Source organism: Rhinolophus sinicus, chromosome 11 (assembly GCF_057876585.1).
Source record: "Rhinolophus sinicus isolate RSI-liver-muscle chromosome 11, RSI-T2T, whole genome shotgun sequence".
Classification (NCBI taxonomy): Eukaryota; Metazoa; Chordata; class Mammalia; order Chiroptera; family Rhinolophidae; genus Rhinolophus; species Rhinolophus sinicus.
Genome location: NC_142511.1, coordinates 12,470,417 through 12,484,117, shown reverse-complemented (window position 1 = coordinate 12,484,117; position 13,701 = coordinate 12,470,417). Strand labels below are relative to the sequence as shown.

The following is a 13,701-nucleotide window of genomic DNA, read 5'->3' as shown; positions in this document are numbered from 1 at the left end:
TAAGACTTAAAAGATGTGAATTTCAAATCTGTTAACACCATGACACCAGCTAAGTGCCATGGCCACGGACACGTGGGACAGAGCCCTCCTCCTTGATCAGTACCTCGAATCTAGCACAGAGACCCTGGCAGGCACCAGAGACCCTGGCAAACGGCAGTTCTGAGTGTTTACTAGGCATGAACCTCAGAAATTCCCTTGCCAATAGTTACATTTCAAATGCTCTCAAAACAAGACGCTGAACTGATCTGGCACTGTTTTCTCCCCAAGTTTTTAAAACCGTGACATTAATGGCTTGAAAAAGCTGAATCTCTGATGTTGTCAGTGAGTAGTTGATCAGCAAAGCACTTATTAAATACCTACTACACGCAAGGCACTTTTGCACACACACTGTATCTTTAACACTGTTAAATACAGGAAGGGGAAGCGCGACAGGAACTAAGGGATTAGGACACAGCTGGACAGAGACACTCCCCAGGCTCCCCAGCCAGGCCGGCAAACACAGGCAGCAGCTGAGCAGCTGGGCCCGAGGTGCTGCCAGGGCACTACAACTGTTTCAGTGTTTAGGGGATCTTTATTTCTGCTAACTTGGGGGGAAAAGTGGTAGCTCTCTATGGCCACTCACCAAGGCAAATTCTTAAGGGGGCCTCAAGGGCCAGGGAAACTTCTGTCTGAGTACCATTAAGCTTTTGTTTCCCTAATACTAAAATCAATGCATTTTAATCTTATACGTAAATGTTTTCTTGCCTCGGGTTTATGGGGAAGAAACAGCAAGAAAGTTAAAACTCAGAACTATTTTCCATTTTATTACGATGGAGTGAAGGGAGGAAGAAAAAACCTTACAGTATACATTTTTCTTATACTCCCTCATCTTAGTAAAATATAAACACTGACAACCATACAGGGTGACATCCTTTGACGTGCAGACTAGGTTCTAGACTAGAAGAATATTTTTAAAAGCCACCAGTAATCAGTTCTTAGACTTTATTTTGTGTCATTCTAGTTATTTATCTCTATATTCACTCATTTATGGCACCCCAACACCATTTTAGCAATAGAATCCTCTTCATTTTTACTCATTCTATTTATAATTCTAGCTCTTAATTTAGATCAGGGCTCTCAGTTAATCAAACAGAAAAGAGTTCAATAATGTCAGTAAAAAATCTAGAACATTATTTCATGTCATAACTTGAGTACAAGAGGAAAAAATCTCACTGTTCCTAAATAAAATTAAATGACACTTGAAATTCCTGGGTCCAGATGGAAGTGCCACATGAAAAGCTAATTTGCCAGCATCACATCCTGTGTGTGACCAGTCCTGCAGGAGGCTTTCTGGGTAACACTTATAACCAAGCTATGACTCTAAGATTTGGGGGAACTAGGGAGTCAGAAATGTTTTGCCATGATCTACTACCATTTGAAGGTTAGCTGTCCTTCGGGAGATAAGTTTTACAATTCTGTAAAGAAGGAAAAACCCCCAAAAGAAGGAATTACCTGTTCCAAATACTATATAAGCTCAGAAAAGGAGCTGGGGTTAGAGCAAGAAGAATTATGTCAAATACATACAAAGAGGCTTCTTCCAGGAAGAGAGGCGAGAGGCCCCAGCAGAGCTGGGTAAAGATCAGGAGGGTTAGAAAAAATCAGCTCTTCCTCTTCCTCCAAGGCAGCCAGACTCTTTAACAGGTCCGGAGGAAGCAGAGGGGAGCCCTTGGGGTCCTAGTGACAGAAAGGATCACAGTGAGATGCAGTAAGGGGTGACAAAGCACATGATTAGGGGGATGAAGGCAATGCAGTCCAGAGGAAGAAGTAATTAACAGTGAGACAGTATTATGCAAAGAGGAAACACCTCTGAAACACAGAGCAAAGCGACACAAGGACAATGGCAGGGAAAGATCAAGACAACACAAAGCAAAAATACCGACAGAGCAGAATATACAAGGTTTATGTGTTTAGTGAGTAAAACAACACAAGAGAGTGGTGATGAGCGTATCTTGTGCTAGCAGAGAAACAGCTCTTTTTAAAGTTACAAACATATACCTGCTTCTCCTGAATAAAAAGGGCAAGGGAGGGGAACTCCAGTACCAAAGATAACTGGTCGTTCTCGAAAAGCAAACTGTTTAAACCTACTTTTAAACTGAGATGATTCAGCCCAAGGGAGGGGATCTTTGCCTCAGAATTCTCTAACATGCGGTGTTAGAGACTTCTGCATCTGATTTCTCTGCCAGACCATCACAGTTCAAAACCAGTTCCAGAATTCTTCCACTCCCCCAAATCAAACGTGCTGTGCCAGTGTGAGGAGGAGCCCGTGGCTCAGCAGCATTCTACAGCACTAATGAGTCACAGTGACCTTTACAGACAGCTACTTAAAGTCAAGATACGCAGCCCCCATCTCAGACGTGCCTGGTGATGGGAAAGACACACACCTCGAATGGCATCCTGGGTACAGGGTCCTGCTCTGGACGGAAGACTCCGGGAGACCGCTTGCCCCTGCGGTCCATGTTTGCTTGCTGGGCCATCACAGCTCTGTTATCAGCCATACTGTAGGAAGAATCCCAGTAGAATTCTGGGACCTTGACTTCTGAGGGATTATGGTTATATGGCTCCATGGGAAAAGGCTTCATTTTTTTCTCTAGAGGCTGCTGCTGCATTACAGGAGGTTGCAATGACGGCTCGAACAGTTTTATGGGGTCTTGGGTCTGAAGGTAGTAGGGCTGTTTCACAGGCATGATTTTCCCTAATGGGCCTTGAACCTGAGGGGGATTCCACAGTTGTTTGGAGGCATCTGCCTGCTGATACTAAAAAAGAGATGCCTGTCAATAAGACGAGGATAAAATGCAATGGTACTTATGCTCAGTACTCAGGTATCACAGAATGAACTTGAGAGAGTTTACCATCAACAAAACTCTAGGCAATGAGGCAGTTTCCTTCATCCTCTAGGTTTTTTAATTCACAGAACTCTCTGGGAACAGATAATGGCTACTGAGCTCATGTTCTCTTTCAATTCAATTATTTAAGAGGTTTAATGAATAAATGAATGAATATGTGTGTGTTGTCTCCTCCCTGCTTAAGTGCCGTGGGGAGGACAGTATTAAAAACTGGTGTCACTTCTTTCTTAACACTTCAAGGTTATGATTCGATTTCCCTTCTATAGTTTATGTTCACATGGGAGAGAATTATTTACAAAAAATCCTTTTCAAAGAATGGTAGTTAAGATCTACTATCCTTTACAAAAATAGAAAGGAAAACATCAGAACTTTCTAAACAGCAAAAAGAATTCTTCTGTATTACCATGATCATTACAAGTCTAAGCAAGTAGGTGAAAGCCTAACTGGTACTGAATTAACCAAACACGGAACAATTTCAACCTCCTCCTCCTATTTCAGCGGACGATACACATGTATGACCTACCTGCTGGAACCCAGAGTGGTGAGGAGGGCTTTTCCTCAAAGCTGGCGCGGCTTTTGTGGGGGACTGTTGTTGCTGAGCTAGAGCTTGAACCTGCAACTGGCTTGCAGACTGTGCTGTTGGCTGAGCTGGTAAAGATGTAAGGGGTTGCTGGGAAGGTGGCTGTGGTTGTTGAGGTCCCTGGTTCATTGGCCCTGGGCCAGAGGGCCGTTGCTGGCTGTAAGGAATGTGGGACTGTTTCCCAGCTTGCACCTGGTTTCCTGCTGGAGAGTGAGCTGTAGGCTGAAGAAAGGTTCCTGGGACAGAAACACCAGCTGGGAAGGTGTAACCTGAGCCCATAGAAAATGCCACAGGAGGGGGGATAACATATGCCGGCGGCGGGAACCCTTCAAAACAGAAGAAGACAGATTTAGCTCTTAAGAAACTTCACAAAAGAAAGGCAGAAATACTAAGTCATTTGGGGGTAGGGTAGGGTAGGGAAGAGGTCTTCTCATAAATTATAAAAGGTAGGGCTCAACCATCAAGTAAGACTGATCAAGTGAAAAGCCTTAACTCCCTTTCAAGTACAAATATACACCACGGGCTGCTACTTCTATCCAGTGAAGCAACTGGCGTGTTCTAAAGGTGGTTTCTTACATGCCATGTTCAGTGATGGGAATTCCTTCATGATAACAAACATGCACTTGTACGTAAACTGCAGAGAAATGGCTCAAAAATAATTTCATAAGCTTTAGGGAAAAGAAAACTTCCCTCTACCTTTTAACATTATGGTATAGTAATATCAGTCTGGTAAACGCATAAATTACTCAATGAATGAACAGGAACTCCTAAACAAATGGCATCAAGTAGAAGAAATGACAAAACATACTTACCCGGCCGGCTGGGAAGAGGAGGGAAGGCTCCAGGGTGATGAATGGGGATGAACTGGGAGTTACTTGCTTGACTTGGGGTTTGAGTTACAGGTGTTTTCCTGGCTTCAGACACTGGAGTCTTTCTTAGTTCTGTCTGGGATTTTACCTATGACCAACAGAAGCAAAACTATGATAATTCTGGAACTCATATTATTAGAAAGAAGCACCAACTGTAAGAAAGTATTTAAAATACCATTATGTCCAAAAAAAGTATATGCTGAAGATATTTAAATTCACCTAAATTAAAAAGAGGAAAATAAAAATAAATTATTTAATTGTCCAATAAAAGACAGATATGCTTTGTTTTACTAGTGTATTTTGCTTTCACAAAATCATGAAAGTCATAAAATGCAAAGGACCTCGGAGCTCATTTGTTTTACAAATGAGATACCTGATGCCAACAGGTTAAAAAACTTGCCTATGATCGATCTTACACCAGTTGTTATGAGTCCTAGGGCGCTTTATACTCTAATTCATTAAATAACATACATAAATGAGGGAAAACAAGTACCTTTTATAGAAAGCTAAGGATGAGGTAGAGGGTGGCAATATATTGACCACTGTCAGGCTCTCTTTAATCATCTACAGGCAGATTTAAGAGGGATGAGTGACAGGGAAGGAGATTTGATTTTCAGTCTGGACCTTGTTGAGAAGCAGTTGTAGAGAACAGAGGTAGAGCAGGCAGGAAAGGCTGAACTCTTTATCCCTAAGACACTAATTCTTCAGCTTTATATAGTTCACTTGGTTTTCCCCATGCCTTTGCCCAGCACCTGTCCCTCTTCATGCCTTTTCTCAATTTCTACCATGTCTTTCTCTCTTTGTTTCTCCCCTACTATTAATCTTAAAATGAAACTCTTATGTTCTTATTTCTCCCTTTCCCAATAAAAATCCTGTCAGGGAAATACGTTGAAGGTACCGTTTATTTACAAGCAGCCTTCAAAAATGGAGGGTTTCTCATGCTTACTGCAAACAAATGTATTTACCAAAATGTGTTAAAAAATCAAATGGCTACTTAGGCACTTACTCAAACATTAATGGTAAGTATTAATGAAATCAGCAGAGTAAAGACCCTTTTATATGTAGTCACAAACAAACAAAAACCCCAAGTCTCAAATAACGAGCAGTGCTTATCTGTTCCCAGCAGGAGACTTGGGTTCTTGCTTTAAAAATTTCCATGAGCCAGGGTACCAGTGAAGTGTTATAATGCTACTGCTGGGACAGGTCTAAATGTCAAGGAAAAGAGCCTCATCATTCTCTAAGAATGTATTTTTTTTGTATAGTGAGAAAAACTGTATAAGCCTTAATATACTCTTGGTTCTTCTGGATCTATAAAGACCCTGAATTTCTCACTATGGCATTAACAAATGGTGATTATACCTTCCAAAGAAAATAGGTCCTCGCTGAACTGACAGCTCTGCCACTGGTCATTTCAAACCACTTCAACTGAAGAGAACTGACAGAACTGTCAAACAGGTTGAGACTCTTTTCACTCACATGACAACGCCCAAGAGTTGATGAAGTAACCACCATGTTTCCCCCGAAAATAAGACCTAGCTGGTAAATTAGCTCTAAATGAGTCTTTTGGAGTAAAAATTCATATAAGACCGGGTCTACATTATATAAGACCCGGTCTTATATAGTAAAATATTATAGTAAAATAAGACTGGGTCTTATATTAATTTTTGCTCCAAAAGACGCATTAGAGCTGGTTATCCGGCTGGGTCTTATTTTCGGGGAAACACAGCACCTGCTGTAGCTCTTACACGACCTCACCAAGCAACCCTCGAAGAATGCAGTCAAGCTTCTAGAACAGCCAACTCTCCAGGCTTCAGGAACAGAATGAAAAATCTTGCCTTTTGTGGGAGCCTTCCTCTACCTGCTTTATAGTTCAAATACAGCTTACCTGCACTGCCACATTCTGCTTTCCTGTTTCCTGAAACTTTTCTAAGGTGCATTTCTTGGTTTCTGTTTTCCTCTTGCTGTTGTCCTTCTTTCCATCATTCTTAGTTACAGTTACTCCTTTGCTATAGTCCCTTCTCACCTCTTTGGGGGGAAAACTTCTTCCTGGGTCTCTGTTCACTTCTCGTGGCTTAATGTTCTCTTTGAAGGTGACCATGGGTTTCTCTCCGGTGTCACAGTTGGTGCTTAGATTTCGGCCCGTAGACAGCACTGATTTCAGTCCTGGGTTCCCGTCCGTAGTCAGTGACTCTATCGTGGACGTTTCTTGCAGAATGAGGTTTTCTTTGGCTTCACTAGGGTCTTCCAGAATTAATTCTGGGATTTCTGTGATAAACAATAATTTCCCTACCTCATTTTCACACTGAATCAGCCTAAAAAAGTAAAAATAAATCCATATATGAAAAACATAAACCTATAAAACAGTAACAATCGAATTGTGCATGGATCCAATAGGCCTAAAATTCCCAGCCCAAAAATTTTGGAAAAAGCAGATGTAACAACGTGGATTCAAGTAACACAAAAAGTAGTTATGTAGAAACTCAGGTTCTCATCATCATACTTAACGTCACAACAGTCCCATGCCCTTTTAATGTTTTCCAGTAGTTACAGCTACATTTACTGAGCATGTTTTAAACACTAGATTAGGCCCTTGAAGTAGCTATCTGTAATTCCTATTTTATAGCTGTGAAAATGGAAACTTAGAGGTATTAAGTATTAAGTACATTCACATAGGCAACCCCTCAAGTGCTTATAGTATGACAGGAACCTCAGTACAAAAATGAGTGTGAATTAGTTACCAACGTTGGAAAGCTTATAATCAACAGGCGAGAGCCCAAGGACCCACAGCTGGGAAAGCGGCAGCGGAACCAGAAACTGAACTGAACCTAGCTGACTCAAACTTGTGCTCTCCCCACCACACCACCTACCCCACCTGCTTCGTGTTTAGTCTCCAGCCACATCCTGGTCTGCCCTAACTGAAACTGACCACCAGGCCCGTCAATACAAATCACTATGAGCACACAACTCATATTTACATAGATGTTTATATATTAGAGCAGAAGCTCACGATAAACAAGGAGGCAAGGCCAACTCCTCTACAACAGGCAGTGTAGTGGGGAGAACAAAGATGTAAGAGTATACTAATGATCACCAGGGTCATAATTTGTTGTTACCAACATTCTGACTTCAGAGTTTGTAATCAATAGCATTATACCAAAGCCTAAAGCACAGGTGGGTGTGTATGTGTATCCGATAAGGAATACCTGGGCTGATTATCAGCGATCCATTTGCCTACAGAGATCAAGCGCTGCTGTCGGATCTGTCGTTGCTGACCCTCTTTGTCTCCTGTAATACCCTGATGGCCTTTGGAAAAATCCAAGTTCCTAAAATTGATATAAGCAAGTCACAGATTATTAAACTGCTAAAGCTATTTTCCAGGCAATCAAGATCACCTAATTAACTGAAATGGCTTCAGATTTTTCCATACAGGTTAGCTACTTGAGACTGTATTTGTCTAAATTTATATTCCCAAAGATTTTAAATCCAATGAAGCAAAGCAGAAAACACACTATGCAAAGAATAAGAGACTATAAGTTAAAAAGGAGGGTCAGTTCCTACTGATAAGCTCTGAGAAGATTTCACAGAGTGACCACCTCAGCGGGACGTTGGCCAGGTACTGGTCAGTGCCTCAGGTTGGTAAGGGAAGGCGAAAAGGAAAAGGAAATGTTCTAAGCATAGCATGGATGAAGTTTTAGAGGAATAAAAACACAGAGCTATTCAAGAATAGGACACAGTGAATGTAGAGTAGGTGTAAGTATTGGCGGGGAGGAGTGTGGAAGTGGAAACTGTGGTTGAAAAGACAAGCATTGGACAGTGATAGAAAATACACTGAAAAGCCAAGCATTTGGGTATCAAGCTAAAAAAGAACTGGAACAACTGGGGGCATCATCAGGTCTATAAAAACGTAACTGTGGGAGCAGGGTAGCAATGGACTATAGAAAAAGGGACTTTCCATAGGGAACTCGATTAGGAAGCTTTTGCATACTCCAAGTTAATGGTGATGAAAGCCTGAATTATGAGTAAATAAATGGGAGGAATTGAACCTAAGAGGCATTTTGGACACATAATTACAAAGACTTGGTGAGAAAGATGAACAGAAATAAAAGTTTCTCAGATTTCTAGCTTGTTCGTGTAGGTGGATAATGGCACACAGATAAATACAGAAAGGTCATATTTTGCTGACCAAATAAGAAAACATAAGCTCATTTCTGGTCCCATAAAAATTTAAAAAGTATAAGGGAGATCAGATTGTTCGAAATGTAAGTCCAAATCTCCAAAAGAAGTCAGAACTGAAAATTTCGGACTTAACTATGCAAGAGATGAAAGCTCAAGACAAAGGGATGGATTTGATCACCAGCCAGAATGTAGAGTGGGAGGGAAGGGCAAGAACCCCGCAGAACACCAATATTCCAAGGCACACAGTGCAAAAGAATGAAAGAGACCGAGTGCTAAGGGTAGAAGAAGAGTGGTGTCATAGGCTAAAACGAAAGTTTCATGAAAAAAGGGACCAACAGACTCAATGTGAGAAAAAATTAAATAGGAAGAAAACTGGAAAGAAGTCAGTAAAATCTAGGTAACTAGGAGAGCACTGAGAGTTTACGTGGCAGGAGGCTGTGAAATAACTGGGAGTGGAGCAGTCAGTAAGGTTAGCCCACACTCCTCTTTTTGATGATGGAGAGAAAGAGAGGGCAACATTAGAGAAACATGAGGTTGTGAATTTTACTTTTTAGCAAGAAGAGGGCATACTTGAATGTTATTATACTACGCTAAAGGGAAGTAATTGGGGGGCAGCCGGACGGCTCAGCTGGTTAGAGCGCGAGCTCTGAATAGGGTTGCCGGTTCGATCCCCACATGGGCCAGTGAGCTGCGCCCTCCACTAGATTGAAGACAATGAGCTGAGCTTCCTGAGGGGCGGCCGGATGGTTCAGTTGGTTAGAGCACGAGCTCTCAACAACAAGGTTGCCGGTTCATATTCCCACATGGGATGGTGGGCTGTGCCCCCAGCAACTATAGATTGAAAATGGCGACTGGACTTGGAGCTGAGCTGCGCCCTCCACAACTACACTGAAGGACAACGACTTGGAGCTGAAGAAACACACTGTTCCCCAATATTCCCCAATACAATTTATGAAAAATAAATTAAAAAACTAAAAGTAATTGGTTGTTAAAAACAATTAAAAGATACTGAAAATATTAATACAACGTAGAGCAAGATGGACAGAAGGAGCGAGGTGAAGGTTCTTGAGGTGACAGGACGGGATGGGATCAAGGACGCAGATGAAAGGGTTCGACCTGAAAAGGAGTAAGAAGCTATTCCTCCGAAAGAGCAGGAAAAGCGAATGATCAGAAAAACAGATAGCTTTATCCTTGTCACTGGTAAGAAAAATGTCAAGCAATATCCTTCTGGTTACACTTGGTTCCCATTCCTGAGACTTTCCCTGTAGCTTCAAGAACAGCATAAAAGGTAGAATTAAGTGAATAAATACCACTTGGAAGAAGCAATTTTCTTTTACTTTCTTTTACTCCCTATTTTTAAAGCACTTAGTATTGGTATTACACAGGAATTAAAGGCATGACATACACAAATCCATTTTACATCAAAAAACTTTCACTATTAGTTGCTGTTGGCAAAGTAACACAAAGCTGGGAAAGACCAAAGGTGTTTCTACACCCGAGCCTGATTCCTGTTCAATTTTTAATACTGCAACCACCACCCACAAAATAAACCTCCTTCAGCTGCCACCCACCTGAAAGACGGTCTCAAAGCCAAGAATCCTTGTAATTCAAACTCCTCTGGAAGTGGTGTTGCTAGAGAAGGATAGAAATCAGGACTTTAATTAAAATACTGTTGTTCAGCAGAACACTGCTCACTAACACCTAACAAACAACAAAACCGAGTACCTGTTATACAGAAAGAAACTATCTATGATGCCCCCAGTTCTCTGCTCTTTATAGAATCCCGATAAAATAACATACCTGTCAAAGCCCTGCATGTTGCCTTCGGGCTCTAACCATCATCCTAATACTCACCTACCATTCAGTGCCAAGGAGGATGGATACGACGGACTGTTTTTCTAGCAGTTTCAAAAATTCATAGCCTCAGACCCAGTAATGCCCAAGTACTGAACAACAAGATTGCCATCAGTGGGAGCTTGTAAGAAATGCATGATCTTGGGCAGTATCCCAAACCCCCTGAATCATAAACTGCATTTTCACAAGGTCCCAGGTAATTCATTTGTAAATGAATGCTTGAGAAGCACTGATCTAATGGAGGAAAAAATAACCAGAAAGGAGTCAAGTACAGACTGTTCAGTGTAGAATTAATTATTTATAATGGGGACATTTTAAAAGCGAATGGACACTGATTAAATAAATTATGCCATATCCACAGCATGGAATACTATGCAGCCAGTAAAAATTGCATTTCAACATGTTTAAATGACAAAGGAAAATGCTTACAATATAAAGTTAAATTTAAAAAGTACAAAGCTGAATGTGATACCAGTCACATGCACATCGAAGACCGAGGCCCGTAGAAAACACATTGTCATGTTAGCAGTACAAAGTCTCTCCGCATGCCAGAACCATGGGTGACTGTGTTCTTTCTATTTGTATGTCCTACACGTTCTGTGATAAGCAGGTGTTACTTTGATAGAGTAATGTTCACATTAGTTCTTTTTAAGAAAATAGTAAGAACAAGGAGAAAGGAAAGAAGATGGAAAGAACTGGAAGCTGTTGCACTCTGGACTCCTATGTTCAAATGCAGCTAAATGGGAGAATAAGTTGCTGAAAGAACTGGAAGAACATTACTTCCATCTGCCTAATCAGTGTAGAGTTCGAAGTCATTGCTGAGATATTGAATTTAACAGCAAATACGTAAGAACAAAGACATTTTTCTCTGGCCTTCAGCCCACTGTTGGTGGTGGAGAACAATGTGAACAACACAAGGTTAAGGCAGCCCTTACCATTAGTACTGGAAAGATCCTCTTCATGGGGATGGAAACTATTTAGAAGAGAAATTAGCCAGGGCCAAATGCTGTAAATTAAAGAGACAGTTCACACTTTATTTTTACATAAGAGAAACCAGAACACTAACAAGCCACGAAAATATTATCTTATTGGACTTAGACTTTATATATTTTATGTTTGCTTCAGCATTTGAAAGACTGTATGATTTCCTAAAACATATTTCCAAGATGCCTAAATAAAAGATATACCAGAAGGGTCAAATTTCCATGACAGAGACCTGCTACTTACTGCAGGTCATTTCCTAGGTTCCTAATTTAACGAATGAAAATAATTTTTCAGCTTTAAACACTGAAAATTGATATTTCCTGAGAAAACTCTGACCAGAGATTTTGTTTCTATAGAGCTTTTACATTCATTACCAGTTGTGGAACCCAACTTCTACACAAGGGAAGGAAAACTCGAGCCTCTGAGTCAAGCAGTGAGAATTTTGTACCAGGAAGCAATGTCTGCAAGTAGGCATGACTTTGTGACACCTACTCTGGCATCAAAAGGTGACATGCTGTGCGATGTTGCTAAACTCAGAACAATGTGAAAAGGGAAGGGGCTTACAGGTAGGCTTAAGGGGAAGAGTAAAGAGTTTTAAGAAATAGAGCGATCCCAGTGTCTCAAATGTGGCGAGGTCATTTTAATTTTCTAATTGGTCACTGTGTGGCCTTCATGCTGGGCCACACAGCAGAAATTTCAGAGATCCTCCTCATAGCCACCATCAAAATATGCAGGCAAGGAACTTCCACTCACTGCAAAGCCTTACTGGAAGCTTTCCTACAACCAACGGTAAACTGAAAGCTTTCATTTGTCACTCTAAAATCAATAGTTCCTAAGAACTGTCAGAACTGTTCAGAGTAGCAATTACGGAGAAAATGGTGTGAACCAAAATAACCTCCAATCTTCTTTGCTTAAGACAAACAAATATAACTCAAGTGGATATTACTATACGGCAACATCAAACAGCTTATATAGAAAATAATGGAAGGAGTAAAAATCTCTTCCCTTTAACTCCTAAACAGAAAGTTGGGGCATATTGTAATGGGTAAGAAACAAACTGGTTTTATTTCCATTTCATTTTGGAATGTGAAAAATGCCTTTTCCCCAGGATAGCAACAAGGAATGGGGGTGCACAAAGGGAGTCAGAGAATCCTTTAGATTGTGCCTCACATGAAGAATTCAAACAAATAAAGGAAATGCATACAAAGAGGTCTTCAGTTCAATTTCCAAAGAGTAGGTGGAAAACACAAAGTCTCCCATTGTTCAAATGTTGTATTTTAGAAGGCAGTTTCTACGCATCTATGAATATCAGAGACAAAGCACACACGCTACCATGAAATTCTAAGATACTTACTACTGTCTTTCATCCACCACTGCCTCCTGAAAGACCCTGGGTCTGAGTCTCAGCCAGTCCATGGAGACCTTGACTGCAGGAAGGGGGTAGGCATTGTAGGACTCCTCCTGAGATTTGTTTTGGAGAGGACACTTGCACAGGATGCCAAGAAAAGACACTTTAAAAAAAAAATGTATTCAGAAAGTGTACGATATTTGAACCTGGGTACCAGTCGAAATTAAAATATCATTGTGAGCCTTCTGCTGCTTAACACTTAACTATCTTACAGCTTCTTTCTAAAAGGATATTTTCTTTCCAATGTTAAAAATAGTATAGAAACAGCTGATGAGAAGGTGTCAGCAGATAAAGGACAGAATTTAGGGGTTGGGCCTCCTGGTTCAATATTAAGACATACAGGACTTTCTTATATGTCACTACTGCTTTGTTACATTGATGAAAATGTCTAAGGTTATGCTTTCCAAAGAAGATGGTACAGAAAGTTCAATGACTTCATACTCACTAAAGAGGGCCAACAACTGTGTCCAACACAGCTGCTCATCTTGGCTGTAACTATGCTGTTCCGTTTCATTGCTAAAGTCACGAAGGTGATGAAGTTGAAACAGGTTAATGACAGTGACGTGAACTAACTGCTGAGAGTTGAAAGCTTTTTGAAATAGCAGCCTCTGTAAAAGAAGACAGGAATACTGCGTGTTATTTTCAAGAACAGGAGCCATCGCTGGCTCAAGAATTAAACTGGCAGTCTACATTTAGAGCCACATGGGTGAACAGCAGCATTCTTACAGAGGCGTCAACGGTTCCATCCTTAATCCTAGTATTTTAATCCTGTTGAACGTGGTCAGGCATTTCTCACGCTCACTCTTCACCTTGAAAAGAATTAGCCCAGACACCACAGAGCTGTTTTTCACAATAGTTTTATCCCCTGAGTAACTAGATATTTTTTAATATGGTCTGAGAAAAAAGTTTTGGGGATCCATCCATAAATGTATACACGTTCCCCTGTTT

General features: G+C 40.9%; 1 protein-coding gene across 4 annotated transcripts in view; it reads right to left on the bottom strand.

Annotated features, from left to right (window-relative positions):
• The window catches only part of SMG7 (SMG7 nonsense mediated mRNA decay factor), a 64,562-nt gene that overhangs the window by 5,466 nt on the left and 45,395 nt on the right, over positions 1–13,701 (bottom strand). The window contains exons 9-18 of one of the 4 annotated variants that reach the window (XM_019738179.3): positions 13,199–13,361; positions 12,700–12,856; positions 11,297–11,367; positions 10,079–10,139; positions 7,535–7,654; positions 6,355–6,643; positions 4,275–4,419; positions 3,406–3,788; positions 2,421–2,792; positions 1,564–1,713 (exon numbers count right to left, since the gene is read on the bottom strand). In XM_019738179.3, the coding sequence (XP_019593738.2) occupies positions 1,564–1,713; positions 2,421–2,792; positions 3,406–3,788; positions 4,275–4,419; positions 6,355–6,643; positions 7,535–7,654; positions 10,079–10,139; positions 11,297–11,367; positions 12,700–12,856; positions 13,199–13,361 (1,911 nt within the window). Of the gene's footprint in view, positions 1–1,563; positions 1,714–2,420; positions 2,793–3,405; positions 3,789–4,274; positions 4,420–6,216; positions 6,644–7,534; positions 7,655–10,078; positions 10,140–11,296; positions 11,368–12,699; positions 12,857–13,198; positions 13,362–13,701 lie in introns of all 4 variants that reach the window. The other 3 variants (XM_019738104.3, XM_019738346.3, XM_019738273.3) reach the window with 3 other exon arrangements.